Here is a 22,971-nt window from a genome sequence, read left to right on the forward strand (position 1 = left end):
ACCCCAGCGGAGAAACAAAGTGGCCTGGGGGGAGGTTGGGGTGCTCGGGGCAGAGTGCAGCCCCCCCCCGCCTTGGGGAATCTGGAGAGGGTTTGGGGCAGCTGCAGAGCAAAAAGAGTCCTGGGAGAGGAGGGTGTCATGGGGGAGCATGCAGGGAGTCCCCGGGTGCCGGCAGCCCCTTGCTGTGGGCGCTGTGCTGGAGGGAGGTGGCCAGGGGCGGCCATGGTGCTGTGGGATGGGGGGTGTGAGGTGCTTGGATCTTGGCGGGGGGTCCTGGGGTGGGGGGGGTAAGGAGGTAGGGGGGACAGCCCATTCCTGTGCCACCCACCCATCCGGGTGGGCCTGGGGGACCCTTGGGGTAGGCACAGACACCACCTTGTGCCTTGATGGGTGGAGGCCCCCCCTCCATGGAGGGTGCTGAGGCTGGGGGGTCGTTGGGCTGCTGTGTGTGTGTGCGTGTGCGCTCCCCCCCAGCCCCCTGCTGGCCCTGTTAGGCTTTAGGGGTAACACGTTGCCTGTCACCCGCCTTGCGCTGCCAGCAGACCCCAGCTCTGCTGCCTAGTGCCCCCCCCCCGCCAGCAATTTCTCTCCCCAGGGGACAAAGGGTCCCTGCATGGACCCTGGCACCTGTGGCCCCGCAGCAGAAGCAAGCCAAGGAGATGCTGCGGCAGGTACCAGGATGGGAGTGGGCTCCACACTCATCCCTGCGAGCCGGGGGGATTGGCACCCACCTCCCCTCCTGAGCACCATGTCCCCCAGCAGGTGACGGGCGGGAGGTTGAGGATCAGGAGCATGAACCGGGGCACAGTAGTGGCACCAATGCCTGTGAGATGTGCGGCAAGAGCTTCCGGCTCCGCTCCTACCTGCTGACCCACTGCCGTGGCCACCAGGGCCAGCGGCCCTATGCCTGCCCTGAGTGCGGGCGCCGCTTCGGGCAGAGCTCCCACCTCCTCACCCACCAACGGCTTCACACCGGTGAGCGGCCCTACCCCTGCCGCGACTGCGGCCGCAGCTTCAATGTCAACTCGGACCTGGTGAAGCACCGGCGGACGCACACAGGTGAGCGGCCGTACCCGTGCCCTGAGTGTGGGCGGCGTTTTGGCAGCAGCTCCAACCTCACCCGCCACCAGCGCCTTCACACCGGCGAGCGCCCTTACCACTGCCCCAACTGCAGCGAGAGTTTTCGGGACTGTTGAGCACTCACCATCCACCGGCGCGCTCAGACGGGCGAGCGGCCCTACCCCTGCCCGGCATGCGGCAAAGCCTTTGCCGACAGCTCGCTGCTGGCCAAGCACCAACGCACCCACTGTGCCGACAAATCCTTCGCTTGCCCCGACTGCGGGAAGAGCTTTTCCACCAATTCCTACCTCCTCCGGCACCGGCGGACACACTTAGCAGAGAAACCGTATCGCTGCGGGGAGTGTGGGCGGGGGTACAGCCAGCTCACCCACCTCAGCACCCACCAGCGGGTGCACAGTGGCGAGCGGCCCTACAGCTGCTGCGAGTGCAGCAAGAGCTTCACCAGCTCAGCGCTCACCAAACACAAGCGTATCCACACTGGCGAGCGCCCCTACATCTGCCCCGACTGCGGCAAGAGCTTCAGCCAGAGCTCCAACGTCATCACCCACTGGCAGCTGCAGCACGGCAAGTCCCTCTGATGCCCCGTGCCCTGCCACCCCCTTCGCCCCTACTACCACCAGCCCCCTCCCCACTGTTTCTCTTAATTAAATCTGCGGCAGAGGCCACCAAAGTGCCTGGAGTTGGCGGGGGTGTCACCCCCCAGGGGCTTTGCTGAGTGGTGGTTGTGCCCCCCCAGCCCCCCCCCCCCCCCCCCACCAGCCCCCTCCCCACCATTTTTTTGAAATAAAATCTGCAGCAGAGACCACCGGTATGCCTGGAGTTGGGGTGTGATGCGGGGTGAAGCATTGCCCCTGGGGCCTTTGCCGAGCAGTGGCTGTGGCCCACCATCCCCCCACCCCCCACCGCGCCAGGCACTGTGGTGAGGGGGTGTCAGCCATCATTCTGCGGGGGACACACACAGGAACGAGGCCGGGGGTTCATCCCAAAAAGTGGCTGTTGCACAACGCAGGTATGAATCTGGGGGATGTGCGGCTCCTTTGACGTGGCAGGGACACTGGCGGGGTGTGCTGGGGTCCCCTGGTTGCCCCAGAGAGTGCACCCAGCACCCCCGGTGTTCCTGGAGGCCTGGGCCCCACACAGGATGGGAGGTGGGCTAGCAGGGTGCCCCCCATGCCGGATAAATCCCCGAGGATGTGGAGCTGGCGCTGGCTGTAGCCAGTGGGACTCCCACTGAAAGGGGAAGGGGAGAACAGGGTGCTCCCCTCTCACTGTCACCCCGAGGGGGCTGGGACTGGCCCGGCAAGGGGGGAGACAGGGATGGGGACAGGCTGGGGTACTGGGACGGGAGTGGGATGCAGGAGGGACCAGGAGACTGGGATGGTATGGAGGTGGTGAGGGTGCTAGGGGTGGGACTGGGATGGGGGTGCAGGAGGGGACAGGGATAGGTTGGGAACTGGGACCAGGATGGGACTGGAATGCAGGAGGGGACTAGCATGAGACTGGGACTGGGATGGGTGTGCAGGAGCTGATGGGACTGGAACCAGAATGGAAATGCAGGAGGGGACTGGGATGGGGGTGCTGTGCGGGGCAGTACTGGGATGGCACTGTTAGGCAGGAGGGACTGGGAGACTGGGATAGGATAGGGGTGCTGCAGGGGACAGGGCTGGGGCTGGGGCGGGGGTGGAGGAGGAACCAGGAAGGGACTGGGATGCAGCAGGGGCCAGGGGTGGGGCAGGGACGGCATTGGGACCAGCAAGGGTGTGCAGGAGGGGACAGGGATGGGACTAGGACTGGGATGGGGATGCAGAAGGGGACAGGGAGTGGGATGGGGCTGCAGGAGTGGGTGGGGATGGCACAGGGATGGGGATGGCGATGGCACTGGGATTGGGACTGGGATGCAGGACAAGACTGGGATGGGATTGGGACTGGGATGCAGGACGAGACTGGGATGGGATTGGGACTGGGATTGGGGTGCAGGGACTGGCCGGGAATGGCACTGGGACTGCGATGTGGTTGCAGGGGGGGGATTGGGATGCAGGAGGAACGGGGATGGGGCAGGGATGGGATTGGGACCAGGATGGGAGTGCAGGAGGGGACAGGGATGGGGTGGGGATGCAGGAGGGGTGGGGATGGGATGAGGACCAGGATGCAGGAGAAGATGAGGATGGGATGGGGATGCAGGAGGGAACAGTGATGGGTTAGGGGCAGGGGGAGGGGTGTGCAACAGGAATGAGACTGGGATGTAGGAGGGTACTGGGATGAGACTGGGACTGGGATGGGGGGGTGGTAGGGGACAGGGATGGGACAGGGTGAGTATGACGGACAGGGATGAGACTGGGATGCAGGAGGGGACCAGGGTGAGACTGGGACTTGGATGGGGATGCAGAGGGGATGGGCCTGGGCTGGGGATGGGCCTGGGCTAGGGGTGCAGAGGGGGATAGGGACGGTAGTGGGAGAGGACTGGGGGTGCAGGGGGAGACAGGAATGGATTGGGACTTGGATGGGGGTGCAGGGGGGCACATAGATGGTACCGGGACCAGGAGAGGGGTGCAGGGGGGGACTGGGTTGGCTCTGGGAGGGGCTGCAGGAAAGATCTGGGGGGGGCCTGCAGAAGAGCCAGGGAGGCTTTGACAATGGACGGCAAAGGTGCTTCCTTGTGTAGTTCCTTTCCCCCTCTTCCCTTATCCCCTCCCCATCCTTCCCCTCTGTGAGGCTGTCTGTGGTGTGCCTGCTCTGATGAAAAGTGCTCCCACACCAGACTGAGAGCAAAGGAAAAGGGGCAGGAAGAGAGGTGTCGCAGTCCTTAGTTTGCAGGTTTAATGTATCGTCACTGTTCGGAAAACACAAGCGTGTATGTGGGTCAGGGACCCCTGCAGATATTTATTATTAATAGCCTTTTTATTATTAATAGCCATTTCTCTAAATACAGGACTTCATGCAGCGGGTTCACACAGTGCTAAGCTCCTGGTAAACGGAATGGCTTTTATGCATACTGCAGACTGGAGGTAGCAAGTGCCAGGCGAGAGATGAAGGTGATACCTGTCATACCAGAAGTGTAATGTATCACCTTCACGTATGTGTGGCCTTAGTATAATTATGAGATTGTCACCCAGAAGTCGCTTTATTAGTATAATGATGAGCTTGTGATTGAGAAGACCTCATGTTGCAAAGGATGAGATTTATGATCCAACTTGCAAGGAATATCTAGGATGAGAGAAAGAACTGATTGAATGTCATGGAGACCTAGCAGGTTTCGCCAAGAGACTTTGTAAAAGGACCAGGTTGATCAGGTCATGAAGTGTTCAGGAGCCAGCAAGGACTTGGTGGTTGCAAAAGCAGCCCTCCGACTCAAATCAGAAGAAAACTATGCATGTAAAAAAGAAGGAGGGACTAATGTAAGTGGATTCTGGGAAATAATCAAATATGTATGGGATTTTGGGGAAAGGTAGTGCATAGTTATGATTACACAGAATGTAAGGGACATGTATGTCAGGACAAGGTGAGCATGTTAGAAGGAGAGATCCCCCATGCTCCCGGCACCGTAATAAAAGAATGCCTGCTTTCTAAACTTCAAAACGAGTCTTGGAAAGTTCACTCGACCAATCTTTGGGTAACAAAGATGGACATGAAAGCAAGTGACGCACACGCAGTGGTGATCCCAACCACAAGCATGCTGTTTAATGACCTGGGAGAAGGCTGCAGTGACTCTCTCAGAAGTCAAGGTTTTCAGTGCTGTTTCTGTATTTGATACCCACGGGATGGTTTCCCTCGGCAAGCGTTTCTGTGCAGGCATGTGCACAGACCACAGGTGTGTCTCTGTGCCGTAAGTGGGACTGATGGCAGTTATCCTTTCGTTCCGACTCAAAAGTAAACAAAGAGTGTACCTGCAAAAGAATTTGAGCAGCTGTCTTGGTTTCCCAGAGCGAGCATACAAGCGCTGCGGAGCACTTTCCAGAGAGGTGCTGGTAACCCTCTGTGAATGCAGTGAGATGGTCACCTGCCACCACAGCTCATTGGCGTGAATTTCAGACCTGTGCCATTTGGGGAATGAGGCCATCTGAACCGCATTGAGTAGATGGTGGAAATATCACTCTTAAAGGGATGCACCTCCTTCAGTTAGCTGCATCCCGGATCTGTCGTTGAGTCCCTAGAGGCCCTAGGCCCCAGAAGGGGGGGATCCCTCCTCTGAACTGAGTTCCAAAGGGATTCACTGCTGGATCAGGCACGGGCTTAGCAGGAACCTGCACTGTTCTTCTGCATTCTCTGTCCCTGAGCCATGCTGAGGATTTACCTTTCTCTGATTCTTGGCAGTGGCGGTGCTGTCCAACCCTGGGGAAGCCCACCATGCTGGGTTATACAATTTTTTTTGGAAAGGATCGAGGTACTGAGCAGTCTTGCAGGGGGCCACAAGTGGGAGGCAAGTCCTGAAACCTGGAGGCATCAGGCGGTGCCCATGCTGGAGAAAAGGCAGAGGGGCAGGGCCTGACTCCGTCCCCTTGGGTTGTGGGTGCTGAGCTGGGCAGGGGGAGACGTGGGTGGCACTCCCTGATGCAGAGGTGGCTTTTGCCTGTGTTGCTCAAAGGAGCAATTGGTCACACTGCTGCACTCCCCCACACGCTGTCCATCTGGTTTCATGAGGCCTGGTCAGTGGGACAACTTGTCCCATAGACTCAGAGAGGCTCCCCGCAGCAGCACTAGCAAGCCTCAGAGAGTGGAGGAAGTGGCTGAAAGTGGCAAAGTTGCAACAAAATTGTGCCAGCTTGCAAGGAGGGATCACGTGTACAAATCCTGCCAAGTGAATAGTAACAGGCGACATCATGGTCAAAGCCAATAGTTTATGCCAATTGTAAATATGAATACGTGAGTAGTCTTGTGGTTGCTTCTAAGGACTCGGGAGCTGTAACACGGGGTCGTACTCATGCTCCCAGCCAAGAAGAGCCTTTATTGATGGCAGTAAAAAGGGTTTATAACTAGAGTGTGCTTCTGCTGCTTTCTTTCCAGTATGCACACATGACACCTCTGAAGTCCTAACTGCGCAGCAGAGAGCCTGGGAGCTCAGAGATCCCTCCTTCTGCTCTGCCCTTTGGCACTAGGGGTGAAATTACCCTCATCACAGGTGTAGTTTTGGTTTTCTTTACAGCCTAAAGCACCACGTGGGGCAGGAGATCTGCCAGGACACTTCCGGAAGGATCCCACTCCTCTGGACCAAAAGCTTAGTGTTGCGAGGAATCTCAGGAGGCATGGCATCCAATAGCTCCCTTTGTTCAGGGAACTGGTCAAATGACCTGTCTCCATTTCTGTAATGGTGACTTAGATGCCTGGCTCATGTGCGCGCACTGCGGATGCTGAAATTCCTTGAGCGACCTGGTCTGATGTCAGAGCTGACCTTGCTTTGAGCCATAGGTTGCACTAGGGACCTCAGTTCCAGCCCGAATTGTCCTATGAGGCTATGAGTTCCATACCATCTGTTTAGAGAAATAGGTACAGATTTAGACATCCTCACCTCCCGCTGAATCCCTTTTCCTCAGCAGGAAGCTTGCAGGAGCTTGCAACCACAGCTCCTGGCAGTGGCTGAAAGGCACTGGCTGGGCGTCTCTAGCTGAGTCTCCTGCCCAGAAGGAAACCATTGCCAGCCCCAGGATCACGTTGGCTGCAACATTCCACTGTGCGAGCTGAAGGCCCCCACAGATGGGAATCATGGACCCCCTCTGAGGGTCCAGCAGCTTTCTAGGGTGTCTTGGGAGAAGTTCTTCACACAGGTACCACGTAGGCCAACAAAGGCGATGGTCACCTGAGGCTGGTTCCTTGCAAAAGAGGGAGTGCTGATGAGGGATGTAAGAACCGTTGTCAGCCTTGGCTGTAGTGACCATGAAAGAGTGGGTGAAGATTTTTGCCTCTTAGGGCCCTTATGGTGGGAACATCCCATGGACAGCGGCACTCAAGGGCACCAGACCACAGCATGGCTGGTCTTTCAGGCCTAAGGCCCCCTCCACCTTCTCCTGAGGCACCTGGAGTGACCCTTGGAGGAGCTGTACATATCTGTAGTGGGGACATTAACAGTGGCACCTGCAAGGAAGGCAGAGCAGATGACTGCAAGAGGCCACAGCCTAGGAGGACGTGGTGCTCAAACACAATTTCTGATGCCACCAGGCAGCTGCGTGTCTGTCAGTCCTGTCCTCATCGCCATGCTGGTGGGGGTGCCCAGCTGCGCAGGGCAGTGATGGCACCCGTGTGCCTGGCAACTCCTTCTCTCGCAGTGTCGCAGGGAGAAGGTGTGCGGGTGCTGGGAGAGAGCAGGCACTTTTGTGAATGACAGCAAAGGGAAGGGCGAGCAATGACAGAAAAGGCAGGAATATGGTTACACCAGTAATTCAAAGTCCCTAGAACTTGTGGTAGTTCCAGCGTACTGGATGAATTGTGCCCAGATGCTTTCTGTTCCGGTGTCTCTGGTGGAACAGAGGCAGCTTCTCTAACCCACCAGACTGCTCGGAATCTGACTTCTTATGCTGGCCCTTGGCACTTTGATTCTGGGACTTGCCGTCCCAACTTGGTTAGTGTTGCCCAAATGGTTTTCATTGTCTCTCTAATGCTTTCTGGCTCTTCTGCCCTGCTGAGGATGCCATCACTGCACCGATACACTGTGATGTCAGGTGGAATGGGCATCTGTGAGCAATAGCAGGGCAGTGTTTGTATCCTTGCAGGAGCCTATTGAGAGCGTATTGAGTCCCGCTCCAGGCAAAGGCAGACTAGGCTTTATCTTGTACATGGGGCAGAATCACGAGCGATAAATCCCTAACACCTTGAGGAGCCATACAAGCCAAGGAGGCCCCCTGTATTTGTGTCACCTGTTGGGCCTTGTTGGGCACTGCTGCAGCCAAAGGGGGTTAGCACTGAATTTGCAGTTATCAAGAGTTAGGTGCCATTGCCCGTAAGGCTTTGTGACCGGCCAAAGCAGAAAACTGTGTGGAGAGTGGGCTCGAGTGGTGATACCTCTCATTTCTAAGCGTGCCACCACCCCATCCGTAGCGGAGTTTGCTGCTGCCGGCAAGGGGCATTGTTTTACGTTGGTAACTGGAGAGCGAGGAAGAAGTATGGATGTCCCCATTGTCTTCCTCATCTCCCATCCCCAGAGCGGCAAAACTCCACACAGTCCTGTCAGACGTCTCCCAATGCTGACCATATAGCAGGTCAAATCCCAAAATGTTAACTCTCAGATGCTCCAATGGGCACTACCGTGTGGGTCATTGGTTTTCCCTGCCTGTGTAGCCATAACTTAATTTTTGCCGCTAAGCTTCCCTTGCTCCCTTTGTGCTGGTATATCTTACTTTGCAGCAGCCAGGTTGTATATGTAATGCCTTGGTTGTTTCAGCAGTGATTACTGACATTTGGTCACCTCTATCCATGAAAAAGTACACACAAATGGTTTTAGGTCCAACTGGAACACTGAGAAGGGGTTCGGGGCCTTTCTCAGAGCGCCGCACGTTGCATAGTCATGTGTCATACACAGGTTTGGTGACTGGTTTCTCGCTTCTAATGCAAATACGTATGCATCTGCAATAGCACTACTAAATTATTTTATGAACTACACATGCTCCCCTAGTGGGGGTTTGTCCTCTTTCGGGTGGAGCTATTTGAGTCAGAGGTCGCCATCTCCCACTGCCACAATTACCTTTGTCCTACTTAAACTCATCTTCTGTTGGTGTCAGTGGATCCCAAGACCTTATCAGCTTGTGTTCTCTTGTGGCCAGAGCTTTCCTCCTTGGAAGGCTTCTTCCTGCGTGACTTAGCTAACGGTGCTCTTTTCACTACCTGGTCTTTGTTTCTCATCCCTGCCAAGGCTGCCTCCCTTGACGAGAAGTCCCTTCATTTGTAACTTATAAAGAACCAGGCTGCACTTAGAGAGTAGCCCCGCAGCAGAAAGGGCCACCAGCGAGCTGCCCCTGGCACCAGCAGCCTGAGCACGGCAGAGCTGGGACCCTCTGCGTTCCTGGGCCCTGTGTCCTGTGCAGCAGCTTTCCTCCTAATGTCTCCAGCGAGGACATACCAGCATTCATGGTGGCTCCTCCACCCACTCCGCTCCCTGAGTGGCACCAAGGGACCTTCCCTCCCTCCCACACAAGGTCACCCCACTCACCACACATCGCAGCACTGCCCAAGGCAGATAAAAGGCAGCCATTCTCTCCTCTGCCTGGCCCTCTGTCAGCCTCTGCAGGCTCCTGGTGCTCCATGTCCTCGACTTGGTGAGAGAGAAGGAGAGGAAGAAGGTGAGCAGTGATGCCTCTGCTGCTCGGCTGGGGGAGCAGTGCTTGGGGACAGAGCCCGGAGCAGGGAGACACTCACGGCGTGGTGGCTCAGCTCCTTCTCCAGGAGCTTGACTGATGGGACACAGGTCACCTGGGACATGGCACCACAACTCACCCAAAAGTGGCAACACAGGAGCTGGTGGTCCAGGTGAGGTTGATGGAGGTCCTGTTGTTGCCATTGCCTTCCTCCTCCTCTTCTTGTTCCTCCTGCGCTGCCTCCATCCCGCTGCTGAGCACCCACAGCTGGTCCAGCGCCAGGCGGAGCCATGGGCGCAGGCTGGTGCCATGCCTGCAGAGAGCAGAGGCGGGCACTGAGCTGGAGGGGGGCTCCTTGGGCTGGGTCCCCGCGCACAGAGCCCTGTCCCCTGTCTTCCCTTGGGACAGACATTGGTGCATCCAGTACCAAGGTGGAAGGCCAGGAGGCCATCCCCGACATCAGGGTCCCCTGTAGAGACATGCCGAATCTGGCGGGGACAGAAGTGGCAGAGGTGGTGGTGGGGGTGACACAAAGGGGGGTAGAAGGGACCCCCCCCGTGGTGGGACACTGGGGAACCCACCCAAGGAAACTGAGGGCATCACTAGGGACACAGAAACCCTGCAGGGACACCACTGGGACATTAGGAACCTCTCAAGGACACTACTGGGACATAGGTGCCCTCCTCAGGGACACCAAGAACCCCCAGGAATCGCCCTGGGGACACCATAGGAACATTAGGGACCCTCCATGGGAAAAACTGGTGACACCAGGACCCCCCACCACGGACACCACTGGGACATTAGGGACACCAGGAACCACCCAAAGGCACCGCTAGGACATTAATAACCCTACTAGGGACACCAAGACTCACCCCAAGGACACTATAGGCACATTAGGGACCCTCTCCGGGGATGCCAGGATTCCCCCAGGGACACATTGGCAACACCAGGACACCCCTGGGAACACCACTGGGACACCCTCAAGGATGCCAGACACACCCTCCCGTGGAACCCCCTGGGACATTAGAGACCCCCTGGAGACAGCAGGACCCCCCCCCAACCACTCCAGGTCCAAGACCCCCGCAGGAACACCCCCAGCAGATGACACTCACTTGTCACGCAACAGTTGCTCTCGACAGAGCCACCCTGCAGCAGGACCGTGCTCAGATCTGTACTGTCAAGGAAACATTTCTCAAAAGCCAGCTCCACCACTCCAAAACAGGCGGAACTCCTCCACACATGACCCCCCCTGAGCCATGCTCCACCCCACACGTGTGGATCAGGTCTGTACGTCTGTGTGGGTTATAGAATGCATAACAGAGGCAGGATACTTTTCCAGCAGCCTCCTTGGCAGCCGTATCTGCTCATTGATTTCCTAATTCTGAAGTGGTTTTACCTCCTTGATGTGCTTTGCGATGCAGAGCCGCGACCACCGCTGGGTTCTGACTGTGCTACAATAACTCCGGGGTGTGAGGTGCATCTTTGATCACAGTTCCTCGAGCAGATCACAGTCCTCTGTCCTTCCCAGTAGCTCCCTGGGCATGAACCACTCCAAAGGCAGACAGACTTTGAGTCTGTCCATATGTTGGCTCGTTTCCCTTCGCTTGGGGCCAGTGCCCTCGTAAGGGTGATCAGTTTGGCTTCCCAAGCAAAGACCTCTGCGGGTAAAGCTTGGGACCCTGTTACCCATATGGTAGTTACAGCATATCCAGATAATTGTTCTCCCTCTTGAACGTAGCTGCTCCAGCATAAAGCTCCTGACTGTCACTGTCCAGGTGAACGCAGAAAAAGGCATCTTTTGTACCTAAAACTATAAACCATCTCTGTTCCCCTGGAAGGGCTGTTAATTATGTGTACGCATTGGCTACTACAGGATAAGTATATTATTTGATTTATTGCTCTAAAATGCTGCACTGACTGGAAATCTTCACCCCTGCCCTTTTTCACTGGCAAAATGGGGGTGTTGGATTTCAATTAACACTCCACCAACAACTTGTACTTCAAGAATTTCTGAAGTATTGGTACGTAAGGGACCGCGTCGGTGAGACCCGCTATTGCCACAGCAGATGTGTTGTCTCAACATTGCTATGGCAGGAAACTCATGCCAACACCACAGCGAATAATCTGTCTATACATTGTTAAGGCAGGAAGGTAACACCACTGTTACCGAAATCTCGGAATGAAGAACTTATCGACACCAATGTGATGTAGATAAGCAGACACTTCTTTATTGACGGCCGGGTGCGTGAGCGAGTCCTCTCGCGATCAACGCACGCCAGGTCTCAAAATCAGACACCATATATAGAACTTATTCATACATATTCATTAATTATTCATGCATAATCATAACATTCCCCATAAATCATTTACATACTCTCCTCCTATATCCGATTCTGCGCAGTAAAGCGTAGAAAGGTCTAGAAATGGGTCTAGGGTACGATTTGGGTAGGTGGTATATGAGTCGGTGGTCGCGATCTCCCCCTGCCGGAATTACCTTTTACTAAAGTTCACGGTTTCTTGGCAGGTAACTACAAGCTGTTCCAGTCGACTCTCCCCAGTTCCCATTAATCCTACATTCTGACATCTCAATATACTTTCTATATACAGAAGACTAGTTAGATACAAAGAAACCTTTCAAACCCTAAATTATTACTTAAGCTTCAACAATGATTCCAACCCATTCTTCTGGCCTTAGTACAAAATGTATAAAGGGTCTCACAACTACTTTTACTAAATAATCATAACTTTCTTCAACATATTTTTTTTTATCTTCCTATATTTCTATTCTATAAAATAACTCTATAAAATCAGATAATCAAACCAATAAAATCAATTGATCTCAACTCTTTAACAAATCGACAACATTTCCCCCCTTTGAAAGTGTTGAAAATCATTATTTCAATACTTTCACACTATTTACATGTCATTTGTTTCAACATATTTTGGTGGTGGTGGGCTGTATCTTGGTGGACTAGTAGGCACTTCTCTCATAATCATACGATTGACAACAATCCTATTGATAAACTGTTTTTTCAAACATACATATACTAACATAATCATCAAAAAGACAATCAATAACAAAAACAAAGTTTTGATTATGGATTGTATCCAAGAGCTTAAGTTCCATCCTAATTTATTAAAAATTTTCCCAAGCCAATCTTCTGACATATCCTTTTGAATATTTTCAGTTTCTTTTTCAATTTTTCCCAATAGGTCCAGATCATGTTCCACATCCTAAGTAACATTTGGAATGTAAATACAACAGTGGTCCAGTTTATCCTTGAGATATCCACACACTCCATGTTCTTTAAGTAGGAGCATATCTAGTGCCATTCTATTTTATAGAGTCATTCTGGAAGTCGCCTGTAATTACATGTTCAATTCCTTAAACGCCTTTTTAGTAACGTTTGCTAATTTTTCCACTTGACCAGCTAACTAATAGAGCCATGCTCTGTTTCTATATGAAGCTATAGGATTTAAAAGTGATTCAAGTGCCCAACCAATTTTCACTCCTGTAGAGGGTTCATTCCAATTATCATCATTTGTCTCGGATCTCTTTGTTCGTTTTAGTTCTAAATTTTCTAGGGATCCTCTAAATGGTGATTTCTTCCAAATCGGACACAATGTTGGCATGCCTAAGGTAATTTGTTTCACTTTACCATCTAATGGTAAATGAGTTGTCCAGGTTCCATCACTCAATGCCCAAATTAAATGTCCAGGACTTCGAATAGTAGATTTTTTACAACTAAACAAAGTTCCTCTTCTGACTGTAAAAGTGCTGGTTAAATTGAGAGTGTTCTTAAGACCTCAACAAAACCAACCATATTTCAAAGCAGCGGCCAGCGGAGGAATTCTTTGGATTACTAAGTCTGCATTACTGCAATCATACACTTTTTCACATTTCCACCATGGCACTACTTTATTTTCCTTCTCTCCCGATATAGTTGACCTATTATCTACCCAGGGTAATACTAAAAAAAACCTTTCCATCCTAGGTAAAACACTAAAAATTTATTGCCATATACTGAAAATGGGAAAATATGGACATAGACCATATAGAGTCCCGTTGTTCTACTAATTGGGTACCTTGGCCAGTTTTATTACACTTTCATTTCATGATACTTCTGCTCACATTGGTTTTAAGTTGTTCATCATAAGAACACCATCCCACAGTCTTAAATCTCCTTATTTTGGTAAAAACATGATTTAACAATTTTTCACAATCCGTCAGACTACCTGGAGTTTTCCACTGTTTTTTTAGTGACTTTCACTTGCCCATACCATTGAGTCACTGGCCTCTGTTCACAATAATTGGTTTCATTTTTATGTTCCAGGTTAGTCAAATTCATAGTTAAAATTCTCCATGGAATAGATTCACCTACTGCCCTCGGTATTGGCAAACAAGCAGTGATCTGCATGACATTTTATAAATTGACAAATTCTTTAGTCAATCCTACCAACAAATTTTCCTTTGCCATTTGTTTGAAAATGTCAATCACTTGTTCTGTTTCTATTTGTCTTTTGTTCCTGTCCACCAAGCCATCCCATGATCCCACCAACATTACCAACAAAAAAAATCCAAAAACCAATCATAACCTGATATAAAAAAATTAGACATGTTTCAAAGTCAATTTTTAAGTCTCTGGGTCACGATTAGCAATCTTCCACAGAGTAGATGCTTTCTTCACGGTGCTTTCTTCACTCGAGTATAATGTATCCAAGCATCCGACTCTGCTATTGTGATAGCTGTAAAAGTGGTTAACAGTATCTGGAAAGGTCCTCTCCAGTGCTCCTGCAAAGGTTCAGAGGTCCAAGTCTTCACATAGACATAGTCTCCTGGTTGGAAATCATGCACTGAATTTTCCAGAGATAAAGGTCTATTCCAAATTACTACACTCCAAATCACAGCCAAAGTTTTCCTTGGAAAAAGCAAATAGTTATACACATCTTGTTTTCCTTTTACATGTATGTTTAGATTTGGTTCTAGAGACTCATATGGTTTTCCATATAACAATTCATAAGGACTGACTGAGGTTCCACTCTTTGGCTGTACCCTGATGCATAATAATGCCAATGGAAGTGCCTGAGGCCACTTTAAACTGGTTTCTTGACAAATCTTGCTTATTTGTCGTTTCAAAGTTTGATTCATTCTTTCCACTTTCCCACTAGACTGTGGTCTCCAAGAGGCATGTAAATCCCAATTAATACCTAATGCTTTGCTAACACTTTGAACTACTTCAGCAACAAAGTGTGGACCTCTGTCAGAAGAAATTCCAATAGAAACTCCAAATCTCGGAATTATTTCCTGTAATAACCACTTCACCACTTCTTTTGCTTGTGTAGTGCGACAGGGAAGGGCTTCTGGCCATCCTGTAAAAGTATCAACCCCTACTAGAATGTACCGATACCCATTTTGTCTGGGTAATTCTGAAAAATCTACTTGCCAATAATCTCCAGGTTCTACACCAGATTTCAGTCTACCCATTTGAACCTTTTTCTTAATCATTGGATTATTTTTCAAACATACCTCACACTTTACAGTTATCATTTTAGCTATTCCCAACATCTTAACTGATACCACTTGTTTTCGTAAAGATGTTACTAAAGCTTCTGCCCCCCAATGACATTCTTGGTGCTTTACTTGAATTATCTCTCTCATTAAAAGAGGGGGAATTACTACTTGTCCATTAGGAGTTTTCCACCATCCAGCTAAGTTTTTCTTAGCATTTAATAACGGACCTAATTTGTCATCTTCCTCTGAATATCTTGGTTTTTCCCTAGGAAGGGTTACTGTTTTAAAAGGAATTATTGCCATTTGCGATATTTGTCTCTTTGCTACCTTCTTTGCTGTTTTATTAGCTAAATTATTTCCAATTATTATTTTTATATTTCCAATCTGATGTGCTTTACAGTGCATGATTGCTACTTGATCTGGTTTTTGAACTGCTTGCAATAATTGTAAAATTTCTGTTTGATGCTTAATGTTTGATCCTTGAGAGGACAATAACCCTCTCTCTTTCCACAAGGCTCCATGGACATGCACTACCCCAAAGGCATATTTTGAGTCAGTCCAGATATTTACTTTCTTGTCTTTGCTAAGCTCTAAGGCCCGGATTAAAGCAATGAGTTCCGCTTTTTGTGCTGATGTGGTACTCGCCAATGTTCCTGCTTCTACAACTCTGGTGTCTGTTGTTACCGCATATCCGGCATATCGGACTCCTTGTTCCATAAAGCTGCTTCCGTCAGGATACAATTCCCAGTCTGGTTGCTCCAATGGTACATCTTTCAAATCCTCACGACTGGAATAAACATACTCGATGGTAGCCAAACAATCATGTTCTAGTTGTCCTTCTTCCTGTATAGAACTTAAAAATACTGCAGGATTTACCAGGTTAGTCGTTTTTAGAATCACATCATCCTGTTCAGTCAATACCACCTGGTACTTCATCATTCGGCTGGGAGACAGCCAATGTCCCCCCTTCTGTTCTAAAACAGTTATCACCATGTGTGGGACATAGACTGTTATTGTTCTTCCCAAAGTCAATTTCCGAGCTTCTTGTATGAGCATCACTGTTGCGGCTACTGCTCGAAGGCAGTTTGGCCACCCTTTACTCACTGTGTCCAGTTGTTTAGAGAAGTATCCGACTGGTCGTTTCCAGCTTCCCATCCTCTGGGTTAATACTCCCAGTGCCAGGTGTTGCCTTTCATGAACAAACAACTGGAAATCTTTGGTTAGATCCGGCAGTCCCAAAGCAGGTGCAGACTTTAAGGCACGTTTCAATCCTACAAAAGCCTTTTGTTGTTGTGGGCCCCATACAAAGGGAGAATTCTTTTGGGCCTCATAGAGTGGTTTAGCTATTAGCCCATAGTTCATAATCCAAAGGCGACACCACCCAGTCATTCCCAAAAATGCTCTGAGTTCATGAATATTTCTCGGCTCAGGTATACCACAAATAGCTTCTTTGCGATCTTTTCCTAATTGCCGTTGTCCTTTTGAAATCTCAAAGCCCAGATATATCACAGTCTGGCAGGCTATCTGGGCTTTCTTCCTGGATACTTTGTATCCATTTAGTCCCAGGAAATTCAAGAGATCAATAGTCACCTGTATACAGGTAAGTCTTTCTTCTGCAGCAATCAATATGTCATCCACATATTGTAATAGTAAATGCCCAGGTCTTGATTTATCCTGTTTCCAGATTTCAAGTTCTTTAGCTAATTGATTTCCAAAAATAGTTGGACTGTTTTTAAATCCTTGGGGTAATCTAGTCCATGTCAGCTGCATCTTTTGGTTTGAGGATTTTCCCATTCAAAAGCAAACAGTTTTCTGGTTTCCTTTTCCAAAGGTATACAAAAGAAAGCATCTTTTAAATCAAGCACTGTAAACCACTGGTAAGTCTCCCTTAACGCTGTTAACAGTGTATAAGGGTTTGCTACTACAGGATAAATATCCTTAACTATTTGATATACTGCTCTCAAGTCTTGTACCAGTCTATATTCACCCGAAGGTTTTCTGACTGGTAAAATAGGAGTATTATACTCAGATTCACATTCTTCCAAAATTTTATACTCCAAAAATTTATCAATCAATTTCTTCAATTCCTGTCTCACTTCCAGTTTAATTGGATATTGTTTAATTCTCACTGTTCCTGCGCCTTCCTTCAAATCTATTTTAACTGGTTCTGCTAGTTTCGATTTGCCAGGAACATCTGTCTCCCATACAGTAGGGATCACTGCCAAATCCACCTCCGGTGGAATTTCTTGTTCCTTTACCTTTTCTTGTATTCTCAAGATTTCTCCCGTTTTTGACTCAGGTATTTTCAAGAATTTATTGCTCTAAAATGCTGCACTGACTGGAAATCTTCACCCCTGCCCTTTTTCACTGGCAAAATGGGGGTGTTGGATTTCAATTAACACTCCACCAACAACTTGTACTTCAAGAATTTCTGAAGTATTGGTACGTAAGGGACCGCGTCGGTGAGACCCGCTATTGCCACAGCAGATGTGTTGTCTCAACATTGCTATGGCAGGAAACTCATGCCAACACCACAGCGAATAATCTGTCTATACATTGTTAAGGCAGGAAGGTAACACCACTGCCACAGAAGAGATTTATCTATACATTGTTAAAGGAGGAAACCGACGGATGCCATGGAGCAACAGGGAAAGCTGATCCTGCAAAATTTAACCAAACCCCTGTGCACGTGCCCAGACCAGGGGTCAGGGGGATCAAGATGCCTGGAGGCCTCTGAGGACCACCTGATGATGTTGGGCATGTACACCATTGCCGGGTGGAAGGTGTGGTTGAGCAGAACAGCTTGTAACAACTCTATAAAAAACGGAACCAACTAACATCGGATGGAACGTTCCCCCACCAGACTTGGAAACGAATTGGGCTGTCAGGACACCACAGCTCCGGGGTGGTAGCTATTGCTGTGAACTCTTTCTTTCTTTCCTTCCTTTCTCTCTTTATCTCTCGCTCTCTCTCTCTCCCTTTGCATTCGCAGCTTTCTTGCTGGGCAAATAAAGTTCCTTGGCTCTTGACTCCATTTTGAGTCTTAATTCTGTTCCCGAGAATACAAATAGAACCACACGCCGGTCTCAGACTGGCATGCAACACTTAGCTGGGTGTCCTCCATACTGAGTTAAAAGCTGGCTGGACAGCCAAGCCCCAAAAGGGGTAATAAATGGAGTGACATCCAGGTGATGGCCCATAAGGAGTGGTGTTCCCCAGGGCTCAGTGTTGGGGTCAGTCCTGCTTTACAACTTTATCAGTGACATGGCTAAGGGGATTGAGGGCACCCTCAGTGAGTTTGCATACAACATCAAGTGGGATGGGAGTGCTGATCTCCTTGAAGGCAGGAAGGCTCCGCAGAGGGATCTGGACAGCTCGGACTATTCAACTGAGTCCAATTGTATGAGGTTGAACAAGGAGAAGTGCCAGTTCTGCACATGGGTCACAACAACTGCACGCAATCCTACAGGCTTGGGGCAGAGTGGCTGGAAGGCTGTCTGGTGGGAAAGTACCCTGAGGGTGCAGGCTGACAGACGGTTGAGCATGAGCCAGCAGTGTGTGCAGGTGGCCAAGGCAGCTAATAGCATCCTAGCTTGTATCAGAACCAGTGTGGCCAGTAGGGCCAGGTCAGCGATCGACCCCCTGTACTCGGCACTGCTGAGGCCACACCTCAAACGCTGTGTTTCTGTTTTGGGCCCCTCACTTCAAGAGAAACGTTGAGGTGCTGGGGCGTGTCCAGAGAAGGGCAGCAAGGCTGGCAAAGGGTCTGGACCCCCGGTCGGTTGTAGAGCTGCTGAGGGGACTTGAGTCGTTTAGTCTAGAGCACACGAGGCTTCAGGGGAGAGAGACCTTACTGCTCTCTAGAAGTACCTGAAAGGAGGTTGTAGATGAGTGGGGGTAGGTCTCTTCTCTCAGATAACAAGTGACAGGACAAGAGGAAACACCCTCAAGTTACACCAGGAGAGGTTCAGATTGGATATGAGGAAAAATGTCTTCATTGCAAGGGTGGTAAGGCATTGGAACAGGCTGCCCAGGGAGCTGGTGGAATCATACATGGAAACATATGCAGTGCTTTGGGACATGATTTAGTGATACTCAGGTAACTGTTGGATGTGGTGATCTTTAAGGTCCTTTCCAACCTCGATGATTCTCTGTTTCTGTGCTTCTATGATATTGCAAGCCTACCTAGACCAGCTGCTGAACAAGCTGCTCTAGCTGACACTGCCTCAATTGCATAGTTAAAGGTCAGTCCAACCTGAAAAAAAACCAACCGTAGAGGTGTAAGATAGAGGTATAAGAGCATATATAGAATGTGTCAACACAAATAGAGGAGTTCATGTGAAGAATGCTTCTCCACTCAAACGGCTTGTGGGAAAGGTATTTGATAAATCTGAAAAAAACAAGCCTGCTTTTCTATGGACAGGTCCTGGGCCATAAGGAGGGTAATGGAGCAGTATGGTACTAGAAGGGCAACTGGATCTCAGAAACTCCTTATGCAGGAGGATGTGCATGGCTGTGAAGGGCCCTGTGAGGTCAGTTCTGCCGCTGGAGGTGACCGGCCAGCAACAGGAATGTGGCTGGGACAGTCCCTCTGCCAAGGGACCCCATAGGCCCCATCCAGGAGAAGGGCTGGGATAGGGGTGGCCACGTCCATTGTGCCTGGGGACATGATGGGACAGCAGCAGGCACATGGCTTGGTCGTGTCTCTGATAGAAGCTGAAAGGCCAGCATTGGTCGTGTCGTTTAGAAGATCATGTGGAGGGGACTTCTCTCTGGTGAGGGGAAAGACCATAAGAAAAGGCTAATATGTTGGGTTCCCTGCTTGAAGGGCAGTTTCTGAGACAGTAGATCGTTCCTGAGTAGTGTGAAGAAGCAGGAGACAGGAAATAATGTCACAAAGTGCTACTTGAGAGGTGGAGACTGGGTATCAGGAGGAAGAACTGTCACACCAAGGGTCCTGCTGTGGTGCAAGAGCTCAGCCAGAGGGAGTCTGGATCAGCCCACGGCTTTCTGTTTCAAGGAACAGCCAGTGAGAGGGGACATATGTCAGTGAAGCTATGGAACTGTTGGGGTGAGAGCAAGGCAGGGCAGTGAGATGGGTGCCTACAGGCTGCAGGGAAAGTAAGACACGTGTCCAACCATGCAGAGCAGCCTGCAGCGAGATTGCAAAGGGTGTTGGCAAGGCTGGAAGGCTCCAACAGAACCCAGGACTGTGTCCCCTTGGCTACGGCAGCTGCCTCTGCCACTGAGGTGTATGAGAAGATATGTTGTCCTCATGGCACTGGGACATCGTTGCCTCCTTGCAAGCCCATGGGGAAGCTGGAAGTTGTTGTGCCATTGCTGTCCTTCACTCACCATTGGATCCCCCACCTTCCACGGTCCTCAGAAAGAGCCCTGAGGCCTGTGGGAGGGACAGCTTCCACCTTCCCACAGGCTGGAGGTCATGGCTTGGCCTTTCTGCTTCATCAAGCAAGCCAAGGCTTTGCTCAGCAGCAGAGCTGCCTGCACAGCGCCTTTGCCCACCTGCAATCACAGCCTCCAAGGATGGGCTCTAACAAGGCCATGGGGAGGCTTTCTCAGCCATGGCCCTCAGCGGGGCCCATTAACGCTTCCAGGGACTCTGGGGTTTGCTCCTGACTTGGTGTTCTTGAGAGGTTTTTTCACCCCAGTCATGACCTGAAGTGCACAGCACCACAGACACCTTGGGCTCATTACGAGGCAGAAAGCCCTAACAAGCCATGTCTCTCCCATCAGGGACATCTGCTCTTCAGGGCTTGTACACTAAATGAGATAAATTTCAGCAGTACAGTTGAAGAGGAAGGCAGGCAATGAGCACTTTGAAGAAATTATAGAAGAACTTTCCAATTGCTCTTGATGCAGAGTGTCTCCTGAGGAGCTGTGGCCAGGTGGGAAAATCAGTCCCCGGAGCTAAATACTGCATGGACAGCCTTGCTCCTCACCTCTCCAGCCCCACTATCTCTCTCCTCAGCCCCACGGCACTTACATCACTTGACATCAGACCTCTCCAACCAACTCTGCAGATGAATATTGTGGGTTCTTTGCAGCAATTGCTACCTGCTTCCCTTAGAGACCTGGGTGCAAATAGGCATAGAAAGGGTTATTTTTCAGTAAGGAAAAAAAAAAACAAACAAACCGAATACAACTTAATAAATATCAACATACACTTCTCAGCTGTGTTTTCGTTAGTTCAAAAAGAGATCCCCATGAGGTCCATAACCACTAATGCAGAGTTGCCTATAGGGAGTATAAGAGAATATTGAAAGGCAGTCCAACTTTACCTCCTTGAAGCTCAAAGTAGAAACTAGGTAGGTGGGAGGGAGAGGTATGATCAAAGAATAAGAGGAGGAAGGCATATGGATATTAACTTCTTAATCCATAAGTTATAAATCAGAAAATGAGGACATCAGCCTATTCCAAAATACTTGAAGTCCATACTAGGTGTTGACTTACTGGATCTCATACAAAATATTTCTATGTTTCCAAATCTCTCATGAGTCAGTAGAAATTGTCCCACTTCGATCTACATATATGCAAAACTGGGTATTAATAATACTACAGACTCTGGCTTGACACACCAACTTCATATCTAATGCCATTCTATTTTGCACAGCTATAGGGGCTATAGCTATAGGGGCTATTTCTGAAACGTCTTCCTGCAATACTTTTGTGACATCTGCAGTATCCTTGGCCATCTTTTCCATTACTGCGGATATATTTATCACTAACTTCCCCAATTCAGCAAATCCTAATGAGTAAACCACCTAGCAAAAGAGTGAAACCCAGTGGGTCTTTCTGTAAGGGGTTGTTGATTCCACCTATGTCTCTGCAGGTAAGTTGTTAACCACAGATTATTATCCAATGTCTCAATTATAGTAATATCAGGAAAAATCCCTCCCAATGTACAGGTACCTGACCATCTTGGTGGTAAAGCTTTTTGTGCTAAACTGCCACTTACCCAACACCACCCAATCCCCAGGGGAACATTCCAGTATCTACTTGCAATTAATTCTGACAGGTTCATTAATTGCATTGATAAATCACAGTGTGGGTAGGGCCCCACAAAGACCAGAGTTCCATTTTGATGTGTCTTGGCTTTATTTGTAGTAAGAGACCTCACGGTGGTCAAGTGTAGATTCAATACTGTCCATGCGTGGAGGTCAGACTCATTCCAATGAGTGTACTTTTGTCTTATGCACAAGTTATTCCTATCAGTCCCAAATGGTATGGGGATACCAGCTAGAGGGATTCCTGCATGAGAATATTCAGGGAAATGGGTACATACACAACAAAAAATCTTCTTAACAGCATTCATCAATCCTTCCACCACTTTCAAATGTGTATTCCACGTTCATGATTCCTCCTGATCCCACCCAAGTAGAGAATTTAGCATACCACATCACAGGCCAAATTCTATACATCTGTAAAACATGTTTCAACATATATCTACAAAGGGGAGACAATTAGCTGACTCTAACTTCCCTGTAGACAGCCCAGTCTTATCTGGGGTCTCATTTCAGTCATTCACTTTTATGTGGTCTGGCAATAATGCAAGATACCAAACCTAGAACTTCATGATTCCGGAGGTAGTTTCAAGCATAAAGGGTTTTTTGTCCTGATAGTCCATTCTGGTGATGTGGCTGGTTTAACCCTACTATGGCATGTCCATGGAGTGACTCCTTCAGGCTTGACAGCAGTGTAGGTGCTGAACAAAATCTCGAAAGGTCTTTCACTTCTCTTTCAACGGTACATTCAACCACGTTCTCAGATACACCCAATCTCCAGGTTGGTATTGATGTACAGGCACATTCAGGGACAGGGGTGTGCTCACTAAGAAGAGAAAACAGGACCTTTCCTAGAGATAGAACATACTCTTTTAGGGAATGGTTCTGAAACAGAGCGAGGCCGTAAAATATGAATCAAGATGAGTTTGGTACCATGCTCTGGGTGATGCTCTGCTCTACGTTGAGATAAACCAGAGATGGCACAGCCTGTTCTGTTCCACTGACAATATTGAAGTAATGTACTCTGAGCAATTAAGTAGTAATAGATAAAGATAAGGTGGGCATTTGAAGAAAGATG

General features: G+C 49.6%; 2 protein-coding genes across 2 annotated transcripts; both read left to right on the forward strand.

The window, feature by feature from the left end:
- Window positions 1-579: 579 nt before the first annotated feature.
- Window positions 580-1,202, forward strand: LOC308065674 (uncharacterized protein). Its single transcript, XM_080391860.1, has 2 exons — window positions 580-671; window positions 763-1,202. The coding sequence occupies exons 1-2, from the start codon at window positions 614-616 to the stop codon at window positions 1,194-1,196; spliced, it is 492 nt and encodes a 163-aa protein (XP_080247986.1). The 5' UTR covers window positions 580-613; the 3' UTR covers window positions 1,197-1,202.
- On the forward strand, window positions 1,200-1,857 carry LOC308065515 (uncharacterized protein; the record flags this gene model as incomplete). The annotated part of the gene is made up of 1 exon (XM_080391575.1): window positions 1,200-1,857. A coding segment is annotated over one exon (459 nt), but the record flags the coding sequence as incomplete, so codon positions are not given.
- Window positions 1,858-22,971: the final 21,114 nt, after the last annotated feature.

Source organism: Falco punctatus (genome assembly GCF_963210335.1).
Source record: "Falco punctatus genome assembly, chromosome: 6".
Lineage (NCBI taxonomy): Eukaryota > Metazoa > Chordata > Aves > Falconiformes > Falconidae > Falco > Falco punctatus.

What these genes read in the sequence shown, in the direction of transcription:
- LOC308065674 (XM_080391860.1), top strand. Translation starts at nt 614, where the DNA reads ATGGACCCTGGCACCTGTGGCCCCGCAGCAGAAGCAAGCCAAGGAGAT. An exon ending in CCAAGGAGATGCTGCGGCAG is followed by an intron (nt 672 to 762) that starts GTACCAGGATGG and finishes GTCCCCCAGCAG; the next exon opens with GTGACGGGCGGGAGGTTGAG.